Below are 22,835 nucleotides of genomic sequence, written 5' to 3'. Positions count from 1 at the left end.
AGATATTCACTATTGATAAAATACAGTACACAAATCCAATTACCTATCGATGATGGGATTTAAATAATGAAGAAATCAAAGGTAGTTTCTATGAGTCTGAATTATTGAAGGCTAAACAAGAAATATTTAGAATTGATAAAGTGATAAAGAGAGGTCATAAGAATAAACAAGCTTTGGTTAAATGGAAAGGTTATGATGATGATTTCAACAGCTGGGTTCCTCTCAAGGATTTACAAGCCATTTACATTGATTTATTACAAATTATGGTAAGATATTTAAAAAACCGGTTTGACCCAGTTTGAACCAGTTTTATCCGCCAATTTGAAATTTTGATGAGTCAGCTTTTGAAAAATTAATTATTGTGCTTGCGTGAGAGCTCGCCTGGCCACGACTTGGCACAAAATGTGGAATGTGCTGGCACCCCCATTTACTATACTGCTGGAAACAATATATTTAATTCAAGATTTTAAGTAAGCGTCAACTTATATCAACTTTGTAATGGGCCTTGCTCACTGTAGAGTCTTTGTGGCTCTGTTGTAGAGCATCAGAGCACTTAATCCAAAGGTCTGAGGTTCAATTCCTCATGAGGACTCAGAATTTTTTCTTTGTCCCACACTCCTGACAAGATGAAAAACATCTCCCTGTATTTCTTTACGAAGCCTAAAACTTACTATCCTTCTATTTACAAAACATGAGGCTATCAACGTTGCCAATCCTAGTAGTACGTGGGACTCATGTTATATATTAACTTTGTAAAAGAGTCTAAAGTTCAATTCCTCATGGGAACTCAGAATATTTTCTTTAGCCCATGCTTGTGACAACAAGGAAAACATCTTTCTCTTTCTCTAAGCCTCAACATGTAGACATGTACTTTGGGCAACTTGAAAGAGACAAGGCACAAAAAAAAAACTGTATTCTGAGCCAAGTTAACTGTTATAGATTCAAAGTATATTTTGTGGTTTCTACTGTTTTTTATCCCCTTTAAAACTACTCAGAGATGATCAGTTTAATGAGACATACAATTAATCTATGGGTAACTGATCATTTCCTTAAGGCTTCCAAGACTAGCTGCTTGTTGAAGAAGTACTGTGATGCTGATTCTCGCGTCCACAAGTTGGTTGTGGGCCTACGTTACTGGGCAAGGGTGAGTTTGCTTGACATCTCCTTTTTCACCAATTTGGTTTTTACTCTTTAATTCCAAATTTTAACATTGGTTCACTGCAAGTTTGGTTACCTAGCTGTTTTACTCTGTTTTTTCTTGTGTTAGATTTGTAGCATTGACTGTCAATCAGAGGGAGGCTTACCAGGGTACTCTATGGCTCTGATGGTGATTCAGTTCCTACAAGTGACAAAGCCCCCAGTTCTTCCTACATGGGCACCACATGAGGTAAGTCCATTTCTGTGGTAGTTTAAAAATTACTCAAGGCTAAATTGAATCCAAGCTAGTTTGAATAGTATACTTGTCTGTTTAAGAATTATGGGAGTGTGCTTGGAACAAAAAAGAACATAAGCAAACCTGAAAGCTTGACAACAGCAAAGTTGGTCCTCGTATGTCAGGCAGTCAAGACAAAATTTTAAGCCTTTAATACCCATGGCTGACCGAGAGAGACATTCTAGTGATGACACTAACGAAAAGTGTCAATCAGGGGATTGATACAGTGTAGTTGATCCAATACCAAATTCTCCGTACTAACTTCTTAAGACTTGCATGACAGACAGTAAGAAGAATTACTAATGAGATCCTAGGAGTGAAAAGGTTCAGAGGGGACCTATGTGATTGTGTTACCTTGTGCTGCCTATAGCTAACCAATCAAAGTTCTGAACAAGACAGGTTTGTCTTTAGTTATCAAGTGAGTTGATTGAGTTAAAAATTGCCCACTGTAAAAGAGTTTCTAGGCTGATGTTTCTAGTGTTAGCCCTTTGTCATAGCAAATGAAGAGTTTCTTTAGAAACTTACCCCTTTAATTCAAAGTTCTGAACTGCTACAATTTCCTTACATTCTTTTCTGTGTATCTTCCTAAATTTTCAATCTGTGAAGGAATTGTTACTGAAAACTAAGGATTTTGTTTTCCAGGCAATTGACGAAGTTAACCAAAAAGCCGCTGAAAACTTTGTTAGTGAGAATCAAGAAGAGATTGGAACACTGTGGTATCAGCTTTTTAGGTGAGAATAGAGTTTCAAAACATTATATACTGTATTGTTTCCAAGTAACATGTTACTTTTATCACAAAGATTTACATTTTGGAACTGGCCAAAACTAACCTTAAAAAAGTAATACTTAGCTACAGCTGTAAAGAAGCTATCACCCATGAGCAGACCTATATGTCCAAGTTAGTTCTTGGATCCTCAGCCCAAGAAAATGAAGAGACAAAACTCAACAAAGTTGATGGTCAGTATTGGTGTCCTTCCCAATTAGAAGAAGGGTTAATCTGCTCTCAAGCTTAGTAAAGGTAAAGGTAAAGGTCTCTATTTCTCTAAACAACATACGTGTTTAGTTACAATTTTAAGGTTGAAATCAGACAGGCGCCTCTGGCAGCCGTGTTTAGTCCGTAGCGATTTCATCTAACCACCCAACCCACCCCAGGGAGGATATCCATCACACAGTAATCTCATGCGTGCGAAATTAACGTCTCCTACCCAAACCCTGCAGGAGACGGGACCTCCATTTATTCGTCCCTATCCGAGAAGACTAGAATATCTAACCATTTCTTGATGTTAAAGAAAGGAAGCACATTCTTCTCAATTAATTTTAAGACCCTGAGTGTTGGTCCGGCCGGTATTGAACTCTCGACCTCCCGCACAGCAGTCCGGCGCTCTCCCAATTGAGCTAACCAGGCGGCGGTTAAACACTTACCTAGTCAGAGTTTGTCTCGGTTTCCATACTAGGGAGCAATTAGAGTATTGTTGCTTCACTTGAAAGGAATAGTTGTCTATTACAGGTTACCTACCCCCCCCCCCCCCCACAGCAGCTTTTTCCCAGTTTCCTAAGAAAGTTTGCTGGTGCCAATTTATACTCCAGGGGGGAGAGGCACTGTAATAGTGGAGAGCCTTCCCCCAAGAACACGATGCAGCGACTTGGCCCGGGATTGATTCCAGATTTGTAATCTTACCGTCTGCACTCTATAACAGTCCAGATATATTTCTGCTCTTCTCAACGGTCAACTTCAAGAGATTATGATTAAAATGGGCTTATTTTAATTCTCAGGTTTTACTGTATTGAGTTTGATTTTCCAAATCTGGCGATTTCCATCAAGGATCCACGGCCTGTCAAAAGAGAAGATAAAAAATGGGGTCATCGTAGGATAGCAATGGAAGGTATGCTTATCATTTCAGATGTGATGTAATGATCTATAAAATGTAATAATGTAATAATAATGTAATAATGTAATTATTTATTTATTGTTGATGACATGGTAAGTGGTCGTCCCATTTTCTGAGCAACAAGGGTCATGTATAAAACACACGACACGAAAAAAACCAAAGAAATAAGTAAGAATATTAGTTAAAAATAAAACGTAATCTATATAAGATAGTATGTAAAATATACGAGGATCCTAATAGAGTGTATAATTGTGTTAGACTATGAAAAGTATATAGGAATAAAAATGATCAATCAAATTCATAGGCAGGAGTGACAGAAGCCACCTGTAAAATCAGTATGACTTAGTCTCCTTTGAAATTTGGAGATAGACTTGCTTTGTTAGATTTAGTTTTTCAATTTATTACATGGCTTTGTCTCACAAGGACTGGGAACTACCGTATTCACGAATTTGATTGGCTGAAATCAATTTTGAAAGCGGTCTAGATTTTCCCATCTAGACCAGCATCTAGACCAGTCTAGAAAAAAAAGGTACAAAGAATATAAAAAATTGGCATATAAGACAGCCATATAATAAACACTGTCATTAACCGAGCGAGAGGTCTGTTTGGGAGAATCGCTGGTAGAATGTTTGGGAGAATCGCTGGTCTGTTTGGGAGAATCGCTGGCTCGGTCGCTGGTACAGACCTCACTGCGTTCGGTCTGTACTGGCGACCTCAGTCAAGATTCTCCCATACAGACCTCTCCCTCGGTTAATAAGAACTAATTATTCCATTAATGAGATACAATGTAGGAGAGCGAATTATGTGCAAAAGAGCTATTATATGATACTTACTCTACATTCGCACCCTTACTTCTTAAGTTACATCCAGTGGTTCTTGGTTTAAAAAAACTAGAAATATATTGTAGGGCTATCCCGTTAGTCGATTTAAATACAAGAATCAGGGAATACGTACAACACCTTTGCTGTTATGATAGCATTGATGCTATCATTATCATCATACGTTCATTATCTCTTTCAAAACTTTGATTACTTAACTATAAGCAGCACAAGGAAACACAATCACATAGGTCCCCTCTTAACCTTTTCACTCTTAGGATCTCATTAGTAATTCTCCTTGCTGTCTGTCATACAAGTCTTAAGATGATAGTATGGAAAACTTGGTATCAGATCATCCTACGTTTTCTTAGCGCCTGCATTTAAAATTGTTCTTAAGCCGTACAATAGCACTGTTCTTCTTTACTCTTGACAAACAGCAAGTCTTCCTACTGTGTATGCTTTGGACCAATTTGCAATTGACTATTCTCTTTTACCTTTTTTTAAATGCTAGCAGAAAAACTTGATCTGTGATTTACAATACAGACCTTGAACGTAGCTAGTAAGAAGTATGAGGTAATCTTGAATGTTTTCTTTGTTTAATTTATAGATCCTTTTTCTACCAAGCGGAACGTTGCTTTGTCATTACGTAGCAACAGAGGTATGACTTTTTTAGCTCTACCTTTTTTTTTAGTTAGCTTTAAGGTTACCGTGCACCTTCAGGGGTGTCTCGCGTGCAAGCGATGTAGCGCGTCCGGTTTAAACTGTAGATATCTAAACCCCTATACCAAATTAAAGCTTATAGGACTGGCTGTCAGACTATATCAAAAATTTTGAAAAAAAGTGAATTGTCGAATTTTTCACAACTTCTAAATGCGAGCACCCGAATCACCTTTTGAACGTTACATGTCAAAGCGAATTTTGTTTTTCGCTTATTTAATGTGTTCCTCCGTTTCCGGGGCCAAAGCGCTAAAAAACGTGTTTGCGATTTGCCATATTAAAATTTCAGTGAAAAGTTACAGAACATTTTTGAAATAGGATTAAAAAAATGTGGAGTGATCGTACAAAAATCGCTCTTGAAAAAAAGTATTTAGAAATAAAAAATTCGGAGACACGTTTTTGTTGTTTATATATAAAACTAGCTACCGTCAAAATTTGAGAGCAATGGAACAAATTCCCTTTGACTTGTAGCTCTTAAAAGGTGATTCAGGCGCTCGCATTTAGAAGTTGTGAAAAATTCGACAATTCATTGTTTTCAAAGTTTTTGGTATAGTCTGATAGCCAGTCCTATAAGCTTTAATTTGATACAGGGGTTTAGATATCTACAGTTTAAACCGGACGCGCAACATCGCTTGCACGCGAGACACCCCTGAAGGTGCACGGTAACCTTAACTGCTGTTCTGTTGTTATTTGGTTTCTACATTTAATTTTACGTTTGTGTGCTTGGTTGGTAAGCCTTTGAGTCAATTTTACATTTGTGTACTTGGTTGCTAAACTTTGAACAGGAGTGAGGCTAAGGGTGACCTTGTTATGATACAAACGTTGCTGCCTTTCAAATGCAAATTACTCTGTTATCATTTTATTTAGATACTAGTCTCTATAACAACAAGGGTCACCTTCAGCCAAATCAAAGGCTTGGCAACTAAGTACAATTTATTAATTTCACTGTCACAGAGAGGCAATTTTTCTGCGCATGTTCAGTAAATTTTTGTTTGAAGCGAATAACCGCTGCTACGCGCCGGTTAGGGTTTCCCGCGAAGGAAGTGAAGGAGGAAAATTCGTCGGAAAACAATAGGGGAACGAGCTCTCGAGACAACTTTTCTTGTCATTTTTCCCTCTGTAACTTAGATGGAAGCGTCCTAGTCTTAATAAACCTCAACAGATGAGAATTGCACCATAACTGGAGAGGTGTGAACAAAAAAAGAAATACCAGCCTGTTGCCTAAATGTGAATAAAATCAAATAACATCTTGAGCCTCCAGTTGTAATAGTAATAGTTAACTACATCAATTATTATCCCAATAAAAATTATATTCGACTTCATCTATCCTTACTCCCCAAAATCATCAGATACACACTTTGCAACCTTACTTTTCAACCTATTAAATTATAAGAGTTATCTGACAATTTGATGAGAACCTGTCCAGCTGATCAATCACAGTGACACTAGCTCATTACTATAGTGACACTTCTCTCCCTTTTATTCAGCCCTCGTGGAGTATTTTATCTTATCCGTCCCTGACGATGCCGTTGAGCGGTGAAAGCTCGGACTTCTAAAATATTTTAAAGTAATTCAAGGCCACATTAGTGTTTTTATTGACTTTTTTTGTACAGCTGATAGTATCAATGAGGACAAAAACCAAATTATTTCCCAAGACTTGTATCCCCTGGGAACAAGACTGAATGAAGTCAGATTAAAATAATGAGGAGATTTTGTTGACCTCTTTGTGAAAATGTAAGATTTACTGCTATTAGATTTTAGAGAAATAAGACTGAAGTTAAAGAAATTTATAGACATTTGCCAGGAGGGTTTGGCTGTGCCAATTTCACAAGAGACAAATCATGGATGAATCACTCAAGAAATTTATTAGCTCTTATTCTGGAAGCTTAAACACTCTTAAGGAATATAACTAATCACTACTCACATTCATTTTCCCTGAAATCTGGACAAAACTTCTGAAAACTTTAATGGTAATTTTACCGTTACAAATAGAGTAGACATATTCCTATATAGCATATTAATCTGGGCAAGTTGTGTACAGAGAACAAAAGACTGATAATTTAAACAAGAAGTAAGCTTCTGAGAGTAATGACAAACTCTTGAATAACAGCTAGCCACAGTAAGTGTCACAGCCATCCATTCTGTCTATAGTACCATTTATTGGGTCACTTCACATTACCTTAAACAGAAGGGAACATAACAGTTAATTCCCATCATCAATCTCGAGAAATAAAAACTTCAAGATCATGACACATACGGCAAAGTGAAATAGAACTAAGCTGGTTTTAAATTCATTGTGCACTTCGTCTTAAAATTTATTTCGCATGGTAAAACATTCTGCTGAAATGAACAGGACAGAATACAGCTGACGCCATTCGTTTTGAATAACACATGAACGTGAAGAAAACGGCACCAGTTTTACTCGTGAGACAAAGCCCACCCATTTTTTGAGGTAAATGGACTAGTTAGACCGAGAGTTAGATAGATAAACAATTAACTGACAATAGTGAGGGATTTGGGGGCCAATTGATAAATAAGCTTTACCGAAGTTTTTTCTCTAGTTAGCACATGAAGCTCGAAAAGGCAATAATAAAAATTACCTCCAAAACACAGTAAAAAAATAACCCAAAACCTTAGTTGATTGAGGTAAGACCACAACCGTTGTTGAGAAACATGCCTACCTACCATGTACAACAGACTTCGAGAGCAAAAAGGCCAAAGACGGTTTTAGGTCATGACTTGGAAAATCCACCAAAACCTTCCGAAAACTAATTCGCCGAGGGTTGTAGTAAGAGCAACTTAATCCTGAAGCTGGAACATTTTTTAAAGCCTTGTGTCTTATATGACTTTAAGAGAAAGAAAAGACGATATTATATAAAGTGATTTGATGCTTGGGGGCCACCTCGAAATTAACGCAATTTTACTTCGAAGTTCAAGTAAAATAAGATCAAAATCAAAATTTCCATCTTTTTCCGGATCAAATATCTCACGTTTGTCTCCACATACAGCTTTGTGATTCAAAAAAATAAAACACCAACATCTTAAGACTTAAAGTTTGTTGTCTCGTGTGTACATTTTCATCTTCAGTAAATCAAATCTCAAACTTTAAGTTTTCGGGCTTTTTTCGCGCTTTGTTCGCACTTTGATCATTAAAATATCCTCAACCGAAGAGCCAGCAAACACCATGAGTATCCCAGAGTTAGAAATGTTGGTGAACTTGTCATACTCCATTCATATTCAAAAAATATTGCAAAAAGGTGGCGATCGTCCAGTTGAAACCTCGCAGAAAAGCGTCAAAACTCTACAAATGGCGCCGAACGCCACAGAGTTATTCCACTCGCGCATGCGCAGACAAAATGCCTCTCTGTTAGTTCAATGTACCGTGGATCACGCAATCGTGTGTCAGCGCGGCGGGCTTGATTACCATCCAACGCCATAACGAACTGCGCGACTTTGAAGCAGAGATGCTAAGGATGGTCTGTAATTATGTGGAAGTAGAGCCGGTCCTTCAGAAGTTCACTGTGGAGACATTAAATTATGGCGTTAAGAAAGTCCCTGATGCCTGTTTTAATATTCATGCGGGAGGATTTTGGGAAAGACAGAGATCTGTATTCTTTGACGTTCGTGCGTGTCACCCCAATGCAGACTCTTGATGAGATTTGACTCCAAAACAGATCTACAAGAAGCATGAGATAGAAAAGAAGTTGTTCGTATACGGAAAGAGTAATGGAGATCGAACAGAGAAAGTTCACTTCCCTAGTTTTCCCGACCACAGGTGGAATCGCGGATGAGTGTGTCAAATACCACAGCGGACCTTGCGGAGCTGGTTGCAAATAAGAGGGGAGAAAGTTGCTCAAGCGTAATTTCGTGGATAAGACCTCAAGTGTCTTTCGCCGTCTTACGCTCTGCGATCCTATGCTTGAGCGGTCGAGAGGCTCAAGATCCACGAGACGACAGATAGATTTTGATTTACAGATCGGAAATATTAGAGCCTGCCCGAATTCATCTTTGTTTGGTTAGGAAAATGAGAACTCATTTGCTTCTTGTATTATCAGAAACAGATAATATTTCTTCTGTTATGACTTCATTTAAAACCCCTGACTCCCTGCAAGAGTTACTGATTGCATCTTAACCACTAGGAATGTATTTCTGCTTAATTCTTTCTCCACATTTTTCTGTAAATTATGGACATATATTTAAAATTTAATAAAATATAACTATTATTGTCATTATTATTTGTAAATCTCTTCATGAGCTCCCTTGGCGTTTTCTCAGATGAATGCTCTACGTTCTTAGGCATGATGAATGACATAGGCATTGACAAAAAGCAGCAACTTTACATAATCAAGAAAATGATAAATATAGCTATTAGAGCAACATATTACGTCTTTTGTTGTAGAAATAGGAATTGGGACAACCCAGATTTGATGCAATTTTGAGTTTTGTGTGTGTGTTGATAAAGCCAATCTCAAGCAGAATTTGTAAATTGCCTATACGTAGTGAGATTTACAATTGTACATTTAAAAACAGAAAAGAAGTTTCCATTGTTATTATTACTGTTGTTTCATCAAAAAGATGACTATTTCCCTTTTCTTCCAGCATACGACTACCTTTTTACTTGCTGGATGAACAGCTTTAGGTATTTTACATCCTCGCCTCAAAATGGTAAGTGATGATAACCTTTGTGGAATAATTATTACACATAATCGTGTTCCTCTGTCTATTTAAACCATTACTGTACAAGGGTTTCATTAAAGCCAGTTACCGGCGGTTAACCGCTGCCTATAAGACCTCTTGCCGTTTATGAGTATTTTTACGAAAAAAGAGGCTTGAGTCCAAACTCCGTAGAAAATATCTATTGATCTTGTTGAATGAACCATAACAGTTAGCTAAAATAAAAACTCCGAAACTTCTTAAAATTCCAAACAAGGGAGTAACAAATTTGCGCGGACAAAACTGTAAAACAACCTAAAACGACACCGTAAAAGAACAACAAAACTACGCGAAAAATGTCCACGTCAGTTTTCACTGTCAAGTTTGGAGTTTTTGACGTGATTGGTTAATTTATGAAATCACGCGCGAATTCAAAACGAATACAAAGGGGGAGAGTAAAAGAAAAATTGGAATTTGGAATTTAAACGAAAGAGATTGTCGAATTCAAAACGAATATAAAGGGGGAAGAGTAAAAGAAAAATTGTAATTTGGAATTTATACGAAAGAGATTTTCGAATTCAAAACGAATATAAAGGGGGAAGAGTAAAAGAAAAATTGTAATTTGCAATTTATACGAAAGAGATTTTCGAATTCAAAACGAATATAAAGGGGGAAGAATGAAAGAAAAATTGTAATTTGGAATTTATACGAAAGAGATTTTCGAATTCAAAACGAATATAAAGGGGGAAGAGTAAAAGAAAAATTGTAATTTGAAATTTAAACGAAAGAGATTTTCGAATTCAAAACGAATATAAAGGGGGAAGAGTAAGAGAAAAATAGTCATTTGGAATTTAAACGAAAGAGATTTTCGAATTCAAAACGAATACAAAGGGGGAAGAGGAAAAGAAAAATTTTAAGTTGAAATTTAAACGAAAGAGATTTTCGAATTCACAACGAATATAAAGGGGGAAGAGGAAAAGAAAAATTGTGATTTGAAATTTAAACGAAAGAGATTTTCGAATTCACAACGAATATAAAGGGGGAAGAGGAAAAGAAAAATTGTAATTTGAAATTTAAACGAAAGAGATTTTTTACAGCTGCTATGCCACCCACCCCAAATGAATAAAATGGAATGAAACCGTTTAACCATTTGCATTACACATTGAAGAGAGGGACGGAGAAGAGTTCTGAAACCTTTCAAAGTACTTTCAATAGCTAAACGGTTTCTCTTTTATTTTTAAAGTAGTATTTTGTATTTTCCTTTTACTCATTTGGAGTGGGCAGCATTGAACACTGACGTGGACATTTTCTGCGTACTTTTGTTGTTCGTTTAACCATTTGAAGAGCTTTTTTTATGGTAACGTTTGATTTTTGGTGGAAGGACAGGTTTTATTCGATGTGGGGATATTGTGAGGAGCACAATTATTGTCACAATTAAATGGATTTTCCATCAGGTTGGAAGGATTTTAAAAGCCTGCTTAACTTCATGGTTCGTTGAGTACCCTATTGTTAAAAATGTCTGCAAAAAAAGGATGAAATTCAAATCAACCAGAAATATTTGAGTCATTGTATATAAAAAAAAGAAACATAATTATAGAAAAATTGGTATTCAAAATAGCTTGATTGATAGTAGTTTTGTACGATCACAATGTTGTTTGCTGATAATCTTCATGTTTCTTATTCTTTTTTTCTTTTCTTATCTGTTTAATTATTTACTTATTTTTGGTTATTTTTTCCTTTTTTTACCAGATGAAGGTAGTAACTAGACTAAGTGCTGTTTTGACTTCTATATCTGCGTGTTGTATGTAATTTAAATAAGTAATGAAAGGATTAATAATTTGAGAAAAAAAAACTGCTTTAAACATGTAAATGTTTATACCTAAATAAGGTAGTATTAACCTGACAGGTCCTGTATTGTTTTATTGTTAACATCTTTGTCGATTTGTTTTTCTTGGAAGGGTCAAATACGGAGATACGAAATACAAGTTCTAAATCACCCCACAAGAAGAACGACAGTAAATCAGTGAAAACTAAGAAGCAGGAGAGCAAAGCCGCTGCTGTTGACGAGGATATTTTTCAAATGGATGACTTGGATCCTCTGACCACACAAATGCGCTCTATGGATGTTTCTAGCAATGACTGCGAAGATGGAGGTTTCTCTCAAAGACAAATCAAAAAGAAAGGTTCTAGCTTAAAAAGCAAGGTTCAAGATGACGCGGAAATTGAAGTTGAAATAAGTTTGAGTGGATCTAAAGAGGACGATAACAGAAACTCCAAAACTGACTCAGAGGAACAAGCATGTGGTGTTGCAGACAAAAGTAAAGACATTGTTTACAGATTTGATGCCAAGATTTTCCAAGGAAACATTAAACCAGTCAAAACCTGTTGCATTTGCAAAAAGGATGGTCATGTCAAGGATCGGTGCCCAGATATGCAGAAGCCATTTCTGATAGCACTGCCGCCAATGACGCCAATGTTTGCTAAAGTGTTAGATTCTTTTTGCCAGACTTGTAGAGGTGTGTACTTCCAACAAAACTCCTCGTTTATCTTTCACTATTTACTTTTGTTATAATGCCTGTATACACATGTGTATAAAAAATTAGGGAAGATGCACAACTAATCAGTTGGAGGTTTAGTGTTTTACCTTTATTAGTTAGTGTAACACTACGCTTTCCCAAACATTTTCAGCTTTTTTTTTTAAAGTAACCTGTAAGGTAGTCAGGAGTCTCTCTAAAGGACAAGTACAGAAATTAAACCTGTTCATGTACATGCTATAAGTGTTTAAACCGGCCATATCTTCATGTTCATATGATTTCTCGACAAGTATGTTTGCATATACCGTGTACTTATGGTACATCTTATTTCACAGCCAACTCGCTATTCCAATAATTTCAGACTTTTATATTTTTGTAGCTGATTTTGAACTTAAAAAATCAGAAGTATCCAACAGAGAGGAGGTGTTAAGGAATTTGGAAAGCTACATTAATAAGCAGTATCCAGGTAAACCATTTAGTTATTTATATCATTTACTTATTAGCGAACTTAAGACAGGCTGGCCCAGTTCAACTTTAAAGCGGTTTTAAACAGGGGCCTGTACAAACAATTTAACAAGGCCAGACCACAACATCGGGAGCTACTCTCCCTACTCATTGCAAGGAGTGCGCGGGTTCTTTGACAACCCCTGCTAACTAGTATAAAGACGATACAGGAGACGGGACCTACGGTTTGTCGTCCTTGTTCGAGAAGAATAGAATTTCTATCCATTAGTGGATGTCAAAGCAAAGGCAGTGCAATGTCCTTAAGACCCTGAGTGTTGGTCCGGTCTGGGGTTTGAACCCTCGACCCTCCGCACGGCTTTCCAGTTGCTTTGTTTGAATTACTCAGAAACTGATTTTATAAAGCTGCTGTTGTCTTTTTCTCTCCAGAAGCACGACTATTTTTGTTTGGTTCCTCCAAAAATGGCTTTGGTTTTCGCAACAGTGACATTGATATTTGCCTGACGCTGGAAGGCCGTGTCGAAGAAGAAGTGGATTGTGTAGAGGTAATTCGTAGCCTTGCAAAGCTCCTGAGGAAACACAGAGACTGTGGCAATGTGCTGGCTATCACCACAGCAAAAGTTCCCATTGTGAAGTTCTTCCTTCGCAGTCGTAAACTTGAGGCTGATATAAGTTTATATAACACACTCGCATTGGAGAACACAAAGATGCTTGCTACTTACGCTAAACTGGATGATCGTGTGGCAACTCTGGGTTATACTGTTAAGGTCTTTGCCAAGGTATGCAACTCAAAGACAATGAACTATCAGGTCGTGAAGTAACTTTAAGGGACTTAACCCTTTAACATCTAAGGGTAACTAGCACACATTAATGTCACGAGAAGGAAATGATCACCAACTAAAGAAGCTCTTGACTGTTGAACAAATTCTCCCTGTCAGCACCTTCGGAAATGTATAGAGAGGAGAGCATGCGTACTGATGTTTGGGTGTAAAGGCCTAACGTTTGGCCCTGATGGTATTATCAACTCTCTAGTAACTGAGTTTGGTTTTTCATTCGCTTTGGTTTTGTTTTTGGTTTCTTGTAGCAAATTTATGGAGCAAATTGGGAAAGATCAATCGCTTTAATTTCAGAACTCGTTCATTGTATTCGCTCATTGAGTTTAAATGCATCCAAAGGATAACTTGTCCCGAGTTATTACCTCCCAAATCTTAGGTTGAGTCCAATGTCTGTAAGATGGTAATGTCTACAAGTAATATGGTTTCCGTCTCATTCCCTTCAGGTGTGTGACATCGGAGACGCTTCAAAGGGCAGCCTGTCATCGTACGCCTACATACTCATGCTCCTTCACTATCTGCAACAGTGCAAACCTCCAGTCATTCCAGTGCTACAGGCCCTGCACAAGGATGAAAAACCGCCTGAGAAGATCATCGAGAGATGGAATTGCTGGTTTCTGAGTGACGAGAAGAAAATTGTAGGTGGTAGAACTTCTTTGCTGTACTGTACTGTAATGGAGGAAGATTGGATTTATAGCCCAGTGGCACCCCTTCAGCTCTGAAAACTCCTCGTAGCGCCGACTTTAATTTATAAGCATCTGTATTGTTTTCCCTACTGCCAATGTTCTTTCTGATAAAAGTTACATAATTGCTGGTTTATTGGGTAAATGCACCGAGATTTTAGTAAGAAACACTCACAAGCTAGTTTTCAGGTATCGCACCCAGAAGTAGAATTAAAATAGAACGAATAAATGAAATATAATGATACATTTTTTGTTAAGAAATAATTATTCATAGGATTACATTGCCTGCCATCACCTATGTATGCTTTTGTAGACATCCATGAAAAGGAATGCGTGCCGTTATATTCGGAACCACTTGAATCTATTGTTCTTATCTCTTTTCATTCTTAGAGAAGTGCCTGGAATCCAAAGGATAGGAACAGTTTCAGCGTGGGTCTCTTGTGGTATGACTTTTTAAGATATTATACCGAAGAATTTGACTTCGAACATGACGTGGTTTGTTGCAGAAGGACGAAAAAGTTGACCAAATTTGAAAAAATGTGGACCAAACACGTGTTTGCAATTGAGGGTAAGGTGTTATTATTCTTTACTTTTTTACTTGAGAACACGAATCAAGACTCCTCACATTCGACTATATGATCAACTCAGAAGAACGTTGTGGCCAATTATCTCGTTAAGCTTTTTACACTGTACGGCTTCGCTGTAAGATTAGAGTAGCATTTAAAATGCACTTATACCAACACGAACAAACTTCCCGCTAAAACTCATCCCCCAATCTTATGATACCTTTTGTTTACAATTTGTGCTAAAAAATTCCGAAGGAGCCAAGTTATTAGATATAAAATATTCCGCGGCCGACAGTAATTGAATTAACTTGGAATTGAGCGCTGTATTCAGTTTTGTAATTTGTGACTTTTCGTGTACTTAATAGTTATTCCTGTCAATTAAAACAAAAGCCTTACTTCACTTGCGTACGACTTGCTTTGCAGACCCTTTCAATCTGGACCACAACTTGGGCGCGGGCGTGACAAAGAAGATGGCGAACTATATTCTGACCACGTTTATCAGAGGACGTGAACGCTTTGGAGTTCCACAATGTGATATACCAAAACAGTCTTTGCGGCGGTACTTCTTTCAAGCTCCAAGTGACTCCGAGTGTGGTAAAATAGGCCATATTGCAAAAGGTTGTCCTCTTGCTAAGGCTAACCGACGTGCAGAGCAAAGGAAGGAAAAGGAGGAAAGGAAATTGGGGAAAGAAGCAGGCGAGAAAATGAACGTGAAACAGATGCCCTTTGGTGCAGGCTCCGTACGTCCAAGATCTGCTTCTGCACCAAGCAAAGAGGGACTAAACAAGAATGTTGACGACAGTATGCATCTGCCATCGAAACCATCTCGCCAAGGTGCTAAGGCTTCGGATGTTATACTTCTCTTAAAATCTCAACCAGATTCCCAAGATCTTTCGTCTCCTCCAAAGGGGAGCAGGGGCATCCAGTCGAGAGGAGTCGCTGATAAGCTATTTGAAATACCAAATATGAAAATACCTGACGATACTCTTCTGCAGGGCTCTCCCAGTGTGCATTCAGCTACTCCAGAGACTTTGGTGGAATCAAAAGAAGGTATATCCCAACCCATACAGACAAGCCACATCTCTGTTGCCCCAGGACAGAGTATGCCACAGTCACAAGGAAACAGTTTACAGCATACCATCGGAACACACATGGTCAGTGCACCATATTGGCCATACCGGTTCTATTACTACTAGTTGTTAGGTTACTATCCTTTTAAATATATATACGAAAAAATCATTGTTGAGTCAGCTTTTTTTGTGCACTAGGTGGGGAGATTTTCGAGGAAAGTTCAGCTGTTTTTTTAGGCTAGTGGTTGTATTTAAGAATAAACACTAGCGAGAAAAACACACAACGTTTCGATGACTCCATGTCATCATTCTCAAGTGAGAAGAGAATAAAAATGAATAGTTAATTTATACCGTACGAAGGTGGCAAACGTAAAAAGTTTAAAATATTTAAAATATTTAAATAAATAATTGCGCGTGTTGAGTTCATAAATGTAAACTATTAAATAAATAGTTTCGCGCGTATGGAATCCGATTGTTTGTTCAAAGAGGGCTTCATCTTCTTTATGAAAAGCATTTCATGAACTAAACAGTCCAGTTTTCCGGTGCACTTTTTAAGTACGTTGAAATGCTTGGTCAGGTCGCCGATGGTTTGTAGGCCGTGGTCGTTCTTTAGATGTTTGCCGGTGGCCGAATTACGGTGCTCATTAATACGTTGATGTAAATGCCGGCTGGTGTACCCGACGTACTCTGCATCACACAGATCACATTTATAATTATATACAACGCATTGTTGGCTAACTATAGGAGGTTTAGGCTCACGTACTCTGAGATCTTCACAGATTTTGCGACTCTTGAACACGGGATGAAGGGTGTGATCGATTTTGTTGCTTAGATCTGATAATTGCCTTTTCACTGCGTCAGCTGACTTTTGATCTTCAAAAGGCAAAACCACTCGGTGAACAGCATTTTCGTTGACGGATAATTGAGCTTGCACTACAGGGTTTTCCGACCTAACTGTCACCTCAGTTAGGTCGGAAAACCCTGTACACATCAACGTATACATCAACGTATTACTGTACACATCAACGTTATCGTACACATCAACATCACACATCAACATTATCGTACACATCAACGTTACATCAACGTATTAATGAGTACCGTAATTCGGCCATCGGCAAACATCTAAAGAACGACCACGGCCTACAAACCATCGGCGACCTGACCAAGCATTTCAACGTACTTAAAAAGTGCACCGGAAAACTGGACTGTTTAGTTCATGAAATGCTTTTCATAAAGAAGATGAAGCCCTCTTTGAACAAACAATCGGATTCCATACGCGCGAAACTATTTATTTAATAGTTTACATTTATGAACTCAACACGCGCAATTATTTATTTAAATATTTTAAATATTTTAAACTTTTTACGTTTGCCACCTTCGTACGGTATAAATTAACTATTCATTTTTATTCTCTTCTCACTTGAGAATGATGACATGGAGTCATCGAAACGTTGTGTGTTTTTCTCGCTAGTGTTTATTCTTAAATGTCTAACAAAATCTAATGTCATTCGAATAGTGGTTGTATGCTCCCCATATTATATACAACCAATGTAGATGTTTACTGGGAATTTTTCTTGGAATCAAAATCTAAGCTGTTGCAGTTAATGCTCATTTTTACCATCACGACTCGTTAACTCGAGGACGAGTCGTAGTTTTCATGTAGCCCTTTTTCATCTCTGGCGGTGATCGGTTGTTTTTTTTTACGTTTCGCTACTGTATTTTTCTTTGATTGTCGAGAACTGTAAGGTTAATGTGGTGTACTGGATGTTTAGACAGGAGAACAGTTTATCAGCCTCTTCCGGGCTGCTGAAGAAGAGGTAAAGAAAGAAGACATTCCCCCAACGAATCCCCCTGCAAATGATGAGTTTGAGGTATGTACTCAGTGATCTTGCTTGTTGCATCGAGATTCTTTGTTCCGACATGAAATATTTCTTAGACGTATTTGAAAATATATTAATTTTCCTTATTGATACGCACCTAGTAATGCTCGTGTAACTGTGGAATGACTACACTTTGCATTTTCTTTGGAAACTTTGCCACCATTGTCAAGTTGCATTTGAGTTATAATTTACATTTCTGCGTTCGATAGTTGTAAAATGTCTAGACTACTTTCTATTATTTGAAATTTTTAGTGGATTGAACGTTTCAGAAGCTAATGATTAGTTTAGCCTCCCTTACTTTTAGGCAACGGTAGTGCAGGATGAAGATCTTAATTGATCTGTTCTGCCACAGTAACGTATTCTTGCAGTTGTTCCCTTTCCCTTTCTCGTATTTTTGAAACACATTTCCCATTCTATGTCAGTCTATGGGCCTGCACATTGCTCCAAAGAATTTGAAAGCTGCCAAGACACCAGAAGAACACCAGTTGTTATCCAAGCTGAGCAAAGTGAAGAGCCTATGGGAAGGCAACGCTACAGCTGAATTGCAAAGCAGTTGCTCAGCTCCAGTGCCAGTAAAGGAATTGAATTCCAATGGGCATACTGAACTACAAGAATCAGAAGATGCGATTGCTTCCTTCCAAGACACCGAGGTAACTGTAAAAGAGGAAACATGTACAACTGTTACCGAGAATGTGATTAGAAAAAAAGATGAAGGAATGATGGTGGATAAAGTTGATAGTACAGAAAGTGTTTCTGAAAAGCCAAATGGAACGGCTCCGTCGACCCAAGGGCACAATGAAGTCGCTTCCAGAAGGGTGAGCACAGAGGAACAACACTTATCTACCCATGAGGTTACTTTGAAAGGTAAATCGGAGGCAAATGCGACTACAGTAGACAAAGGTGAGCGGAAGAGAGCTGAGGAACAAGAAGAACCCATTGAAACTTCCGCTACGCAGGTAGATGCCCCCAGGAAAAAGAACGCTAGACGTGGCCGTCGTGGAAGAAAGGCCAAGACACAAAGACAAAACGAAGTTATTGAGAGTCCTTTAAACGAGCAGGAGAAAACCGGGGATGATGGCACAAAAGAAAGAAAGAATACTCAGGTGCAAAATCAACGTCAGAAGAATCGCGTCGATTTCAAAGTTGATGCTGCAATGGATTCTCCTTCGTCTTCATCCAAAAGACCTGGATCTGAACGCGCCGAAGAAAAACAGAGTGGATCCTCTAGAGAAGGTCCTCGCCACGGTGCCGAGTCAAGTAAAAATTCTACTCCCAAAAAGCTTCGATATGAACGCTCCAAAGTAAAACCGACTGACTCTCCAAGAGACCCTTTTGGCCGAGGTGCTGATTCAAATCAAATTTCTACGCCTAAAAGGCCGAGATCTAAACGCCCCAAAGAAAAACCGAGTGAATCTTCCAGGGACCTTCCTCGCCGTGATGCCGAGTCAAATAAAAACACTAGGCGTGGATCTGAACGCTCCGAAGCAAAATCTAATGAATCCTCAATAGACGATTTTCGCCGTGGTGCTGAGCCAAGTCAAATGTCAACACCCCAAAAGCCTAGATCGGAGCGTTCTGAAGAAAGACCGAGTCAATCCCCCGGGGACGATCCTCACCGTGGTGCCGAGTCCACACTGTCTTCGAATAAACACAAAGAGTCATCTTCAAGTAAGAAAGAGCCTGGAAAGAGAGCACCACAGGAAACCAAGAAAGACCCTGAAAAGAGAGCACCACAGGAAACCAAGAAAGAACCTGGAAAGGGAGCACCACAGGAAACCAAGAAAGACCCTGAAAAGAGAGCACCATAGGAAACCAGGAAAGAACCTGGAAAGAAAGCACCACAGGAAACCAAGAAAGACCCTGAAAAGAGAGCCTAATTATAATAATAATAACAATAATAATAATAATAAATTTTATTTATATAGCGCACATATCCTGTGCTCAAGGCGCTTTACAATGTTTATATAAAATGCAATATATTAAGCTAAAATTAAATACAATAATACAATCAAGCTACATAACTATATAGTAATAGATATAATTCTATTGTAAATATGATTCTAATATACATGAAACAGTAGGCAAACTTTAAAATAACGGGCAATCGTCAACATATTTAGTAAAAAGAGAGGTTTTCAGTCTTTTATTAAAGTTTCCAACAGTGTTAAGGTTACGTAGGTCATATGGTAAACTGTTCCAAAGTCTTGGGGCCAGGTTCGAAAATGCTCTATCCCCATAAGTTTTTGTATATGACCTAGGTTCTTTTAATAACAAATTTGAAACAGATCTAAGTGATCTGGAGTACTGTCTGTACTAGAGTTTCTCTCTTAAATAGTCTGGTGCATTATCATCAAGACAGTTAAATACAATGAATAAAATCTTGAATATAGATCTAAAATAGACAGGTAACCAATGGAGCTCCTGTAACATTGGTGTAATACGGTCGTATTTACGTCCTTGGCACACCACTTCTGCTGCAGTATTCTGGACATATTGCGACCTCTGTGACTGATACTTAGGCAAGCCAAATAGCAGTGAGTTACAATAGTCCAATTTAGATGTAACAAACGCATGAACTATAGTAGCGCAGATTCTTTATTTACGTACTTGCGAATTTTGGATATGTTGCGCAAATGGTAGAACGACGACTTAGAAACACTGGACAGATGAGCATTAAGCGACGTAGTTTCATCGAATATCACACCAAAACTTCTGGCTGAGGAAGACAAAGGAACGTTTTCAGACCCGACCCGCAAAGATTAAACGAGCGGCGGTGCCCGAAATTTAGAATGAAACAGCATGATTTCGGTTTTATCATGATTAAGCTTGAGCTCGTTCAAATTTATCCAGTTACAAATAGATGTAATACATTCCTCAATTTTAGACTTTGCTAAGTCAACCTCCTGCGTTTTAAAAGAAAAATACAATTGGTTATCATCAGCATACATCTGGTAATTAAGACCATGTGATTGTATAACCTCAGCAAGTGGTGCGGTGTAGAGTAAGTATAATACTGGTCCCACCACAGATCCTTGGGGAATATCAACTGTAAGTTCCCGTAGTGTATATTTTTTGCCATTTGTACTGACAAACTGGGTTCTGCTAAAGAGATATGATCGAGACCATTCCAAAACTGTGCCTTGGATACCAAAATTAATTTGGAGTCTAGACAAAAAGCGAGAATGATTAACTGTATCAAACGCTGCCGATAGATCGAAAAGTACCAGAAAGACGTTCTCACCTCTAGATGGATAGATACTTTATTGGTAAATACTTCGCAGCATGAACTGAATTGCGTATTTACAGATATAAAATAGAAATTACTATGTACATGAATACATCTTATTATTAAAAAATACATAGTTTATGGTATGGGGGAATTTGTACATTATTTGTGGCTGTTGACTATTCTGGCCGAAGCAATAAAAAACTGTTTTTGAGTCTATTTGTCTTGCAAAGTGGCAAAGCAAAGTTACGCTCATGCCTTAACCTATGAGAGCTTACATAGCGGGGTAGTAAAAGTTTACGTAATTTGTGTTGAGGATCGTTCATTATATCGCGAAATGTTGCTGTACACATATTTTTATGGTGGTCTTTTACTGTTGGAAGATTCATAATAGCTAAGGCCTGTTCGTATTGCATACCAGGACAAATGATTCTCATGGATCTTTCCTGAATACGTTCTAGTTCTTGGTGGAGGTATTCAGGGAGAGAGTAATGAAAAACTTGTGCTGCATAATCGATTATGGATCGTATACATGCCGTGTAAAAGAGGCGAAGGTCTTTTGGTGGAACGTGAGCTCTTTTTAGCTGTACGAGGAAATAGGTTATCTTTGCTGCTTTCTTGGTAATCTCGGTTATGTGAGTGTTCCATTTCAAATCTTCGGAGATGGTAACACCCAAGAGTTTGGCTTGTTTAACCAATTTCATGTGTTTACCATCTATTGAAACTGGATCAAAATCCCTTGGAATTGAAGAGAAACCAATTCGGAGCTCTTTGCATTTGTCTGTGTTTAGTATAAGTCTGTTTTTCTTCGACCACTCTATTACTTGGTTCGTGGTATCATGGTATTTTGAGCTCCACTGGGGTGACCTCTCTTCACAAGTTCTGAGGCCGTCGTATCGTCGACAAATTTCCATAGGGAGGCGTTGGTGATCGCTAAATCGTCTATCATAGTCAAGAAAAGCCAGGGACCTAATTTGGTACCTTGCGGGACACCAGATGAAACAGAGCCCTATTCCGATACGCACCCATCAGACATCTTAATTCTCTGATAACGGTCTGACAGGAAATCAATTATCCAGTTGATGACGCTAGGTACTATGTCGAGTTGGCATAACTTATTGACGAGAATACCATGGTCGATCAAGTCAAATGCCTTCTTATAATCGAACATAAGTACCCTTGCTGTTGAGCCAGTCCCGTCCGTCCCGTCAGTCCCTTTAGACCATTCGTGGAGCATCTCTTATAAGGTAAAGGTTGTTCAAGACTTTGGTATTACGTCAAACTTGGCAGGATCCAATTGACTCAACACGGCTGGTTTCAAATGTTGGGTGACAATAAAGTCCTCTGCGACTTTAGAAATACTCGGTGTTAGGGAAATTGGTCTCAGATCTTTCTTAATGTCGTTTATTGGTTTACTTTTTGGTAATGGAGTGACGTCTGCGCATTTCCATGATCTCGGTAATTTTTGTCCTTTAAAGGAAGCATTTAGGATGGTTGACACAGGGTAGGCTAGAGACTCTGCATACTCCTTAATAACCCAACTCGGAATGCCATCAGGTCCACCTGCTTTCACTGCATTAAGGTTTAAAAGACACCTAAAGACACCATACACCGTAATAACTAGGAGTTGTGGGTTCTGGTCTTCGAGAGTAAGTTCCGGAATCTTTTCTGGTAAACGATACTCTTCTAGGGACTCTAATAACGCTTGGTTTACACAGTTGGCTGTCTCGCACATGGGTAAACCTTCTAACTCTTCAATGTGCAGAAGAGGAATCAGGTTACTTGATGATTTTAGTGCTCCGCTAAGCCTTTTTACTTCTTTCCACCAAGCTTTGGGGTCTTTTTCTTTCATTCCATCGACTTTGGATTCATAGAAGATCGCTTTGCAATTTTTCCGCTTTCGGTTTACGGCATTTCTGTAGGTCTTAAACAGGTTTGACTGAGGTCCGTGATCGTGAAAGGCTCGCTGTCTTTTAGAAATTGGTGACTTCAGTTCACTCATCATTCAAGGGGCATCGGTGGTGTTTGATTCGAACTCTTTTAAGGGGCATTAGAAGGTCCAAACCAGT

General features: G+C 38.3%; 1 protein-coding gene across 2 annotated transcripts in view; it reads left to right on the top strand.

Annotated features, from left to right (window-relative positions):
- The window catches only part of LOC111335409 (terminal uridylyltransferase 4-like), a 60,324-nt gene extending 39,339 nt beyond the window's left edge, over positions 1-20,985 (top strand). For both annotated transcript variants that reach the window (XM_088738471.1, XM_088738470.1), the window contains 14 exons: positions 1,055-1,144; positions 1,268-1,387; positions 2,075-2,163; positions 3,206-3,315; positions 4,747-4,797; positions 9,456-9,521; positions 11,468-12,025; positions 12,423-12,509; positions 12,935-13,284; positions 13,785-13,976; positions 14,412-14,589; positions 15,011-15,741; positions 17,433-17,531; positions 17,963-20,985. In XM_088738471.1, the coding sequence (XP_088594597.1) occupies positions 1,055-1,144; positions 1,268-1,387; positions 2,075-2,163; positions 3,206-3,315; positions 4,747-4,797; positions 9,456-9,521; positions 11,468-12,025; positions 12,423-12,509; positions 12,935-13,284; positions 13,785-13,976; positions 14,412-14,589; positions 15,011-15,741; positions 17,433-17,531; positions 17,963-19,348 (4,107 nt within the window). In that variant the 3' untranslated portion in view covers positions 19,349-20,985. The remainder of the gene's footprint in view (positions 1-1,054; positions 1,145-1,267; positions 1,388-2,074; positions 2,164-3,205; positions 3,316-4,746; positions 4,798-9,455; positions 9,522-11,467; positions 12,026-12,422; positions 12,510-12,934; positions 13,285-13,784; positions 13,977-14,411; positions 14,590-15,010; positions 15,742-17,432; positions 17,532-17,962) is intronic.
- The last annotated feature ends 1,850 nt before the right edge of the window (positions 20,986-22,835 follow it).

The sequence above is a fragment of the Stylophora pistillata genome, chromosome 11 (genome assembly GCF_964205215.1).
Source record: "Stylophora pistillata chromosome 11, jaStyPist1.2, whole genome shotgun sequence".
NCBI classification, from domain to species: domain Eukaryota; kingdom Metazoa; phylum Cnidaria; class Anthozoa; order Scleractinia; family Pocilloporidae; genus Stylophora; species Stylophora pistillata.
The sequence above is the reverse complement of the archived record's forward strand: the minus strand, read 5'-3'. Positions and strand labels throughout refer to the sequence as shown.